Source organism: Chiloscyllium plagiosum, chromosome 9 (genome assembly GCF_004010195.1).
Source record: "Chiloscyllium plagiosum isolate BGI_BamShark_2017 chromosome 9, ASM401019v2, whole genome shotgun sequence".
NCBI classification, from domain to species: Eukaryota; Metazoa; Chordata; class Chondrichthyes; order Orectolobiformes; family Hemiscylliidae; genus Chiloscyllium; species Chiloscyllium plagiosum.
In genome coordinates, this window is record NC_057718.1 from 89,448,639 (window position 1) to 89,459,537 (window position 10,899).

General features: G+C 46.4%; 1 protein-coding gene across 1 annotated transcript in view; it reads right to left on the bottom strand.

Moving 5' to 3' along the window:
- syne1b (spectrin repeat containing, nuclear envelope 1b) overlaps nt 1-10,899 on the bottom strand; it is a 502,247-nt gene that overhangs the window by 232,124 nt on the left and 259,224 nt on the right. Inside the window, exons 77-78 of the mRNA XM_043696857.1 lie at nt 4,326-4,470; nt 1,519-1,737 (exon numbers count right to left, since the gene is read on the bottom strand). Of these exons, the coding sequence (XP_043552792.1) occupies nt 1,519-1,737; nt 4,326-4,470 (364 nt within the window). The remainder of the gene's footprint in view (nt 1-1,518; nt 1,738-4,325; nt 4,471-10,899) is intronic.

Sequence of the window (10,899 nt, forward strand, 5' to 3'; positions counted from 1 at the left end):
ACCTGCACATCCTTGGATTGTGGGAGGAAACCAGAGTAGGAGGAAACCCACACAGACATGGGAAAAGTGTGCAAACTCCACACAGATAGTCGCCCGAGGCTGGAATTAAACCTGGGTCCCTGGCGCTGTGAGGCAGCAGTGCTAACCACTGAGCCACCTAGAACTTAAGGGAGAGAAATTGTTAGGGAATAGGTATATTAGGAGCAGAATTTGAAATTACACCATAAAAATAGAACAAGGAGACACAAGCTCCAGCAAGTCAAAGTGCAAACTTGTTTCTGAATCAGAAATTATTGGCCTGCACATGGAGCACAGGGAACACTGAAGCTTCTGGTGGACAGGACACTGTTGGAGCTCTGTCCAGATAGATGAGCTGGCTTCAGTTGAAAGGACCATCATTATCTTAACCTCCTGCGTTTGGCACCATTCTAACCCAGAATCCTAACTGTTAAGCATCTTGCTTTTCCATTCTGCCACTCCTCCCAGAATTCTGTCCAAGCACTATGACAAAAACCCATTTCTTCCTTTGTTTTTGATCATTTACCACCACCCCCACCCTCCGCCCCTATTTGACTACATCATAAATAGACCAAGAACCATTTGTACTTAAAACCACTTGGACGCCTCTTTGAGCCTTTGAATTCGATATAAAAATGGTCACACTGAGGAAAATGTAATCGTCGGTGAATCGATAAGAGTACAAGTGCTACAAATGGTTTGTGATGCCCTCTGACCTAGTGTCATGTACATTAACTTGACACTTATTTAGAAGGATGCATTTTTGGCCAAACTGGCAGTAAAAGGGAAGGGGTCAGTAGGTAATGCAGTGTTTGTGGAAGAGAGGCACTGAGTTTCATATCAGGCCAAAGAGGTTCCATTGGAACTAGAAGACATTAAGGGATAGAGAATTCTTGGGCAAATGAAAAGGCAGGTTAAGGAGGTGGGAAGTGAGGAACAAAGGGGAAGATCTGTGATGGGGTGGCAAGGAGCACTGCCGTTTTCTTCAAACTAGATTTTCCATAAACCCCGCCACGTTTGCTGTTCTTTTGCAACTATTTATACACCTCCCCCAGTTCACCTTTCACTTCCTCACTTGCTTCAAGATTAACCCGTTTTTGTCTGACACTGTGTGACTTTGGTCATTCGATCCCTACCAGCCTCCACCCTGTCATAGATGCTCATATTGTTCTCTCCCACTCTCACCATTTTCCTCCAGCTCTGCAAATTACTTACAAACTCTTCGAGGGGGGGACTTGTTCTGGCTGCACCACGAGTATGTAGACTTAGCTCGATTCCCTAGCGGCAGGTGATGCAGTGGGCTCTGCTACCTGCACCGCTTTAGCTAAACCAATTTCTCCCCGTCCGTTTCAAATGTCTTCCGGTTCTTATGAAACGTTACTGCCCTGAAGCACCAGCTTCCTCTCCCGCCCTGCTGAGCATTTCCAGCACTCCCTGCTTTCACAGTAACTTGCCAGCACCTGCTGAACCTTCCGGAACGCCCGTCACTGTGCCCCGTACCTTGTCGGTGAGGTTTTTCCAGCCTCTCGCAGCCTCTTCCAGCATCTTCTCCTGCTCACGGGCGACAGTGCGGAGTCGAGTCCAGCGCTGCCACACCGTGGTCATGGATCTGCTGATGGTGGCCTTGCTGGCATCGTTGCCCAGGCTCTCGAGATGGGAAGCCTGTTCCTCCAGGGCAGTGATCTTTTCATGGAAGGAGTTCACCACTGACAGCAAGGACTGCGGGGTAGAGAAATACCGGCAAAGTGAACGGGAGTAAACTAAAACGTAATATATCAACACACCCATAACAACTGAAGAACATCCCATCCAGACCCTGACCCTAACCCTGCATTTCCCATGGCTAATCCACCTAGCCCACACATCCCTGAACACTACAGATAATTTAGCCTGGCCAATCCATCTAACCTGCACATCTTTGGATTGTGGGAGGAAACCAGAGCACCGGGAGGAAACCCACGCAGACACTGGGAGAATGTACAAACTCCACACAGACAGTTGCCCGAGGCTGGAATTGAACCCAGATCCCCAGTGATCCGAGGCAGCAATGCTAACCACTGAGCCACCGTGCCGTCCAGGGTATATAGACTGGAAACAGGCCATTCAGCCTAACCAGTCCAAGGCAGTGTTTATGCTCTGTGTAAATCTCCTCCCATCTTTCCTTATCCATCATCATAACCCTTTTCCCTTATTTGGTCACATCTTAAATTCATCTATATCGTTGAGGGAGGGCTGATGGAGGAGATTCACCAGGATGTTGTCTGGCCTGGAGATACTCAGCTATGAAGAGAGACTGGATAGGCTGGAGCTGTTTACCTTAGTGCAGAGAAGGTTAAGAGGGCATCTGATTGAAGGGTACAAAATTATGAGGGGCATATACAGAGTAGTGAGGGAGAAACATTGCCCCTCCATGGAGGGGTTATTATCCAGAAGGCACAGTTTTAAGGTAAGGAGCAGGACGTTTAGATGGAAATTGAGGAAAATGCTTCCACTTTGAAGGTTGTGGGTAACTAGAACTCACTGTCTGAAAGGATGGTAGGGGCAGGAACCCTAAAGACATTTAAGTTGCATTTAGGTGAGCACTTGAAATGTCACAGTGTACAAGGTTACAGGCCAAGATCGGTAAAAGAGGATTAGAATTGATGGATGTTTGAGGATCAGCACAGAAATGATGGGCCAAATGGCCTGTCTCCCTGCTGTAAAAACTCAATGATTCTATGGTTCTATTCATCTCAACTACTCCCTATGGCAGTGAGTTTTATATTTTCACTTCTCGAGGTAAAGAAGTCTCTTCTGAATTCCTTTTTGGATTTCTTGTTGACTGTCATCATATAGATGGCTTCTAGTTATGCTCAGCCACACAAGTGGAAATATCTCTGCAATCAACCTATGAAAACCTTTTATAATTTTCATCAGCTCTGTTAGGCCATCTGTCCTCCAGAGCCAGCTTTATTCCTTATCAATAAATTAGTCCAATTCTGTTCACCTTTACTTGACAGATAAAAGTCACAGTCGAGAGAGTGTGAGCGCTGGAAAAGCACAGCAGGTCAGGCAGCATCTGAGGAGCAGGAGGGTCGATGTTTCAGGCAAAAGCCCTTCATCAGGAATGACGCTCAATGCCAACTCTCCTGCTCCTCGGATGCTGCCTGACCTGCGGTGCTTTTCCAGCACCACACTCTCGACTCTAACCTCCAGCATCTGCAGTCCTCACCTTCGCCTAGATAAAAGTCACAGTCATCCCAGAGAACTATCCAGCTGCTCTCGAGAAAGAGAGATGACTGATGGAGAGATTAACCTTGCCTCGGGTAAGGGGAACGGTTGTCAATGCAGAGAAGGGATGGAAGAGTCGCTCCAAAGACTAAATATAAAGTATATTATAAGCTTGTTATTTCAGTGATTTATTATGTTGCTGAACAAAGTGTAGGTGTGTTAGTTATTAATGCCACTTAGTTATTGGTGAGTTATTTATTGATGTAAGCTAGTTATTGACATAAGTGAGTTAATATTGCTTATTGTTGAGCACTGGTTATCGCAGTGGTCTAGTTATTGAAGTTAATGGGTCATTGAAATGAGCCAGTTATTGCTGTGATCCACTTATCAATGGAAGTTAGATACCAATGTGAGCAAGTCATTTAATGAGCTAGTTAATGACGTGAGGTAGTTATTGATGTGAGTTACTCTGCCTTAGAGTGGTTGGAAGGTGGGAGGGGCGGGGGCTTGCTGGGTCTGTATTGTCTGCACTTTTGTATGTAACAGTACTGTGTAATGTACAGCTGTCTTTGCTGTTGTCTCTTTATATCTTTGTGAAACTGGGATTTGAGGTTTGTCCTCATGCCCCTGTAAACTGTCTGAATGGTAGGGTTTTGGGCCAATTGCTCCTCTCCCTTATAAAATTGCTGTCTCTTGTATGCAGCTGTAAATGTAACTGTTTGTTTGTTGTAAACTGTTTTTGTAATTTGTTTAATAAAATAAAATTGATGTGAGTTACTTATTGTCATGGGCTAGTTAATTTTGTCGACTGGTTACTGACATGACATGATGTGAGCTAGTTATAGATGTGAGCAAGATTGGCAATTGCCCGAAACGTCGATTTTCCTGCCCCTCGGATGCTGCCTGACCTGCTGGGCTTTTCCAGAACCACTCTGATCTTGATTCTGATTTCCAGCATCTGCAGTCCTCACTTTTGCCGCATAGATGTGAGAAGGTGAATCTTACCCACTGGTTAGTGATGTGAGCTAGTTATAGATGTGAGCTGGGTAGTGATGTGAGCTAATCAACATTGTTAGCTTATCTCTTGCCGTACTGACCTTGTGTTGAGTCAGCTTTTCTTCACTTTCATGGCTAGTTGCTGCTTTGGCTGAAGAGAATTCCGACAACCTCTTTTCCGCTTGGTTCATCAGAGCAATGACCTGCTGCCTGGCCTCCTGATAGTCCTGCCACTGGGTCACACACCTGCGAAAATGTGCCAGGACCACACTTTATTCGTGCTCATTGTCATGAACCCACCTTTGGGCAGTGTTGATCTAATACATTCAGAGCAGGGCTGACATTTTGCCTTGAACAACTGCATCTCTCAGGCACGTTCTAAACCAGTAGCTTACTCAATGATTTAAAAAGGAACAAATCTTTTTCTTTTCCAAAGCACCATCAAAGTATCTCCAGACCTCACAGTGAGATAACACATTGGCTGCACTGAGCCCAGCAACACCTCCAGATTTGGTTTCGACCGAGAGTAGACAGCTTCAGTTCAGGAGCTGGCCTTGCTCCAGGAAATAAGGACTGCCTGGCCTTACCACCTGGGAGTTTGGTGACTCCAAATTCCAGCCACTTTCTGGATAAAGACATTCGTCCTGAATTTTTTATTGAGTTTATTAGTGGTTATCTTCCACTGATGGCCCCGAGAATGGGACTCCCCCAAACTGAAAATTGTTCTCTACAACCCACTGGATCAAACGATTTTACCATTTCAAATATCACCTCCCAAAGATCACCTCTCAGCCTTCTCTGTTAGGCCGGGGTGGGGAGGGCCTGGATTGGAGAGGGGACTGACAGCGGCCCACAGAGGAACGGGGACGGCCCGGAGAGAAATGGGGACGGGCCGGAGAGGAATGGGGACGGTACGGAGAGGAATGGGGACGGGCCCTCTCAGCCTTCTCTGTTAGGCCGGGGTGGGGAGGGCCTGGATTGGAGAGGGGACTGACAGCGGCCCACAGAGGAACGGGGACAGGCTGGAGAGGAATGGGGACAGGCCAGAGAGGAATGGGGACGGGCCGGAGAGGAATGGGGGCGACCTGGAGAGGAATGGGGATGGGCCGGAGAGGAATGGGGACGGGCCGGAGAGGAATGGGGATGGTCCGGAGAGGAATGGGAACGGGTTGGAGAGGAATGGGGACGGCCCGGAGAGGAATGGGGGACAGTGGTCAGTGGGCCCGGAACGAAGGTGGCCCTGGTTGGTCAGGCCACATAGAAGCCCTTATAGAAAGACTGGAATGTCTATCGTTTCAGCTTTATTTCTTATCTTTCCAACTTATTCAATGTATGTCTGTAATGTCGAGTAACGTTTTTTTTTCTATTTGTTTTGTACCTGGGTACTTTGGAGCTAAGCCGGTACTGTGTGTTGGTGAGATGCCACACCTTTACTGTACTCCTGTTGTTCTGTAACCTGAGTACACGTGACAATAAACCTCATTCGACATTCTTCTCTTGAGAAGAATAGCTTCAGTTGTTTTAATTTCCAATCTACCGTCATTCTTAAGAAACAGGTCTCGTGCTGCAGTGGGTAGTGCCCCTATCTCTGAGCAGAAGCTCCAGGTTCAGATCCCACCCCAAGACCTGATGGCCATAGAAGGAAGGTACACTCATAATGTGGGCAAGCAATTCGAGTATAGACTTGGAATTCCTCCCAACACACATGAATGGGAGGTGGTTTAAGAGTGGGGAGGATTCCCGAATCAGCCACATTTGGAGCAAGAATTTAGGAGCCTCTGACATCACATGTTCCAAAATACACTGTAACGTCCTGAGTAACACACCAACTTTCTTATATATTTTTCTTTCATCTCGCCCGATACCTCCTTGTCGTTTTTTTGTAATACAGGGAAAGGAACTGGGCTCAGGAGTCGGGGTCCTCGCAGATCACCATGCCATCCAAGTGTGTACAAATGAGGAGGAGAAATAGATAACTCAGCTCTTCAAATCTGTTCCTCCGTTCAATAAGATCAGTGCTGTTCAAAGTTTGGGAGAAGATTTGTAGCTCGGGTGCTCGTTGTTGTGGTTCTGTTCGCCAAGCTGGGAATTTGTGTTGCAGACGTTTCGTCCCCTGTCTAGGTGACATCCTCAGTGCTTGGGAGCCTCCTGTGAAGCGCTTCTGTGGTGTTTCCTCCGGCATTTGTAGTGGTTTGAATCTGCCAGTTCCAACTGTCCGTTGCAGTGATCGGTATATTGGGTCCAGGTCGATGTGCTTATTGATTGAATCTGTGGATGAGTGCCATGCCTCTAGGGATTCCCTGGCTGTTCTCTGTTTGGCTTGTCCTATAATGGTAGTGTTGTCCCAATCAAATTCATGTTGCTTGTCGTCTGCGTGTGTGGCTACTAAGGATAGCTGGTCGTGTCGTTTCGTGGCTAGTTGATGTTCATGGATGCGGATCGTTAGCTGTCTTCCTGTTTGTCCTATAGTGTTTTGTACAATCCTTGCATGGGATTTTGTACACTACGTTGGTTTTGCTCATGCTGGGTATCGGTCCTTCGTTCTGGTGAGTTGTTGTCTGAGAGTGGCTGTTGGTTTGTGTGCTGTTATGAGTCCTAGTGGTCACAGTAGTCTGGCTGTCAGTTCAGAAATGCTCTTGATGTATGGTAATGTGGCTAGTCCTTTGGGTTGTGGCGTGAGTATCCGTTTTTGTTGATGAAATTGCGTGAGTATCCGTTTTTGGCGAATACCTTGTACAGGTGTTCCTCTTCCTCTTTTTGCAGTTCTGGTGTACTGCAGTGTGTTGTGGCCCTTTTGAATCGTGTCTTGATGCAACTTCTTTTGTGTGTGTTGGGGTGGTTGCTTTCGTAGTTCAGGACTTGGTCTGTGTGTGTGGCTTTCCTGTATACCTTTGTGGTGAATTCTCCGTTTGGTGTTCTCTGTACCATCACATGTAGGAATGGGAGTTGGTTGTCCTTTTCTTCCTCTCTAGTGAATCAGATTCCTGTGAGTTAGACAGCTAACTGTAAGACAGCTAACGATCCGCATCCATGAACACCCCCGACACGACCGGCTATCCTTAGTAGCCACACACGCAGATGACAAGCAACATGAATTCGACTGGGACAACATTACTATTATAGGACAAGCCAACAGGGAACAGCCAGGGAATTCCTAGAGGCATGGCATTCATCCACAGATTCAATCAATAAGCACATCGACCTGGACCCAATATACCGGCCACTGCAACGGACAGCTGGAACTGACAACCGGAAGCGGCTACAAATGCCGGAGGGAACATCACAGAAGCACTTCACAGGAGGCTCCCAAGCACTGAGGATGTCACCTAGACAGGGGACGAAATGTCTGCAACACATATTCCCAGCTCGGTGAACAGAACCACAACAGATCCATGCTGCTCTGTTTGCGTTCAAAATTCCACATTCCCTTCCACCCGCGCTAACAATCAATCTCCCTGCCAAACAAAAATCTATCCACCTCCACCTTAAAAATATTTAATGACCTTGTGTGGGAAAAGATCTGCCACCCTGCCTACCCACAGCATGGCCACACAGAACACAGAAAATCAAGCCAGTCCAAACCATACAAGAAATACTCAGAATGCCTCAGCATTGACCAAACAGGCTGACAAAGGGAAACCAGACATGACCATAGCCACTCGCAGACCAGGGAATTCACGTCCCAAGACAATAAGCTTCCTTGACCCAATAAACACAGGTGTCCCAAAGCCCTAAGGGGAGTCTTGTTCCCCAGTCATACCAAAGCCACACAAAGCTCAGGTCAGACAGAGAGGCACCAGAATACCTCGCTCACAGGACAGCAACAATGGAAACACCTTACTGCTTTAAAAGGGACATTCTCACCTCCCCTCAAAGACAGATGGAATCTCCTGATCCCATTAAGAACAGATTGATACTACTGGACTCTTCATTGTATCTACATTCGGGACATTTTTCTGATAACTGCTTAGCGAGTATTACCACTGTATTTTCACTGTTTTTAATTAGCATCATTGTACTGTATTCCTATACAAACTGGCTTGATTCTCTGCTCAGGGTAGAGAACCCTTGATCTACCTATACAGACTGTCAGTTCTGTGTCAGTCTAGTCAATTTCTCTTCCAGCGATATTGCTTGTAATAAACAGCTTGTCAATTTCACCCGATCTGGCTTGTCTGGCCTCTGCTTTATTGGGCTAATTTCTCTGACACCTTCCCTCCACCACTGCCTTCTGAGGCAGAGAAAGTTCCAAAGTCCTCAATCCTCTCAGAGACAATGAATTCTCCACATTGCTGTTCTGAGTGAGTGACCCCCCCATTGTAAAACAGTGCCCCCTTTATTGTGGGCTGACCCACAGCAGGGAAGATCCTTTCCGCACCCACTTCGACGAGACCATTCGGGATGTGGTGAACCTCACGCAAATCACCCCTTGCTCTTCAGTGAAACCAAGCTCCACCTGTCCAATCTTTCCTCATAAGACAACCCACTCATTCCATCCAGTAAATGAGACAAAGAACCAGAACTTCTGGAAGTCAGAAACCAAAGCAGAAATGGCTGGAAGAACTCAGCAGGTCTGTGGAGAGAAAGCAGGGTTTCACAACTAGTGACCCTTCTTCAGAAGTCAAGCACGCGGTCAATCCAGTAAACCCCCTCTGAACACCTTTTACATCCTTTCTTAAATAAATGGACCAGAACTGAACACCGTGTTCAAGACATAGTCTCACCAACACCCTGTGTAGCTGATCCATAACCTCTTCACACTTACTTCAATTCCTCTAGCATGCTGTATCCAAGTATTAACCTTGAACCATTCATGCACTATAGCAGCTTTGCAATGCAGAATTCGGTAGCCGTAATCCATTTAAATCATACTCTACTTTTTTATTCTTTCTGCCAAAATGAATACCTTCACATTTTCCCACGTTTACTCCACTTGACAATTTTTTGCCCATTCACTGCATCCCTGTAATGTCAGCTTTGTTACAAACTTGCCTACCTATCATTGCATCATCTTCAAGGGGAGCTACCATCCTTGTCAAAGTCATTGCAACACATGAGAGCCCAGCACAGACTTGTCACATCCCACCAAATCCAAAACAGACCCATTCATGTATACTCTGTTTTCTCCCAGCCAGCCAATCGTCTACCCCAGCTGCTATGTTACCCCTACATCACGAGCTCCCACTTTGTGCGATAGCCTTTTATGATTACATTAGATTCCCTACAGTGGGGAAACAGGCCCTTCGGCCCGACAAGTCCACACCGACCCTCTGAACAGCAACCCACCCAGACCCAATCCCCTCTGACTAATGCACCTACAGGTGGTTTACCATGGCCAATACACCTGACCTGTACATTTTTGGGTTGTGGGAGGAAACCGGAGCACCCGGAGAAAACCCACGCAGACGCGGGGAGAAGGTGCAAACTCCACACAGACAGTTGCCCGAGGTGGGAATTGAACCCGGGTCTCTGGCGCTGTGAGGCAGCAGTGCTAACCGCTGAGCCACCGTGCAACTCCTGGTGGCACTTTATGTGGAAACGTGCCAAATGCCTTCTGAAAATTGAATCAAGCAGAGTAAGTTAACGGGCTGAGTTTCATCCAGAGTCAATGCTACTGCTTCAACAAGCTCCAATAAATTGGTGTGACAGGATTTCTCTTTGACACGACTACGACTCTGCGTTTACTTTGCGTTTTCCAAGTGCCCTGTTATAACCTCTTTAACGATTGATTCTCACAGCTTTCCCAAGGTAGATATCAAACTAACTACAGCATAGTTACCTGTTCTCCTACTCCCTCCCTTCTTGACTAGATTTTTACTATTTTCCTGCCTGATGAAATCTGTCCAGAATCTAAAGCATTTTGGAAAATTAACACCAATGCGTCTACTACCTCATTAGCCCCCAGTAGAAGACTCTAAGTGAAGTCCATTAGGATGCAGAGACTAAACTACTCACAGGGGACCTTGTGTGGTGCGGCGGTAGTGCCCCTATTTCTGGACTGGGAGGCCCAAGGTCAGTCCCACCTGCTCCAGAGGTGGAAAGAACATCTCCGAACAGGTTGATTAGGAAAAATAGGTTCAATTAAAAAAAAGTACACATTTCAAGTTCCTCCCATCCTTCCACCTCCTGATTTCCAGATATTACTGGACTGTTTTCTGTATCATTTACAGTGAATACAGAAGCAAAATATACATTTATTCTATTCACCATTTCTTTATTATCTGCTATTCACTCCCTGTTCTCGACATCTAAAGAACACACATTCCCATTACTCACACATTTCCTGATTATAAACTTATAGAAACTCTTCCTATCCATTTATGTTTCTAGCTAGCTTCTACTCATGCTTTCATTTGTTCTGATTAATTAATCAGAAATTACTGCTGTCACATTGCACAATATCACATCCAGTATAAACTGTTCCCTGGTTAGTTGTAGAACGTGTTGCTCCCTTGAAAGCATTCTACACATTCTCTCCTTGATTAAAAATCCACTTCCGTTATATCCTTGCTCCGCTAACTTGCCCACACTAGCTCAATGACGTTGCAGTCGAGAGTGTGGTGCTGGGAAAGCACAGCAGGTCAGGCAGTATCCGGGCAGCAGGTGAATCGACGTTTTGGGCAAAAGCCCTTCATCTGGAATGAGGTTTGTGGGTCGGGGCTGAGAAATGAAAGG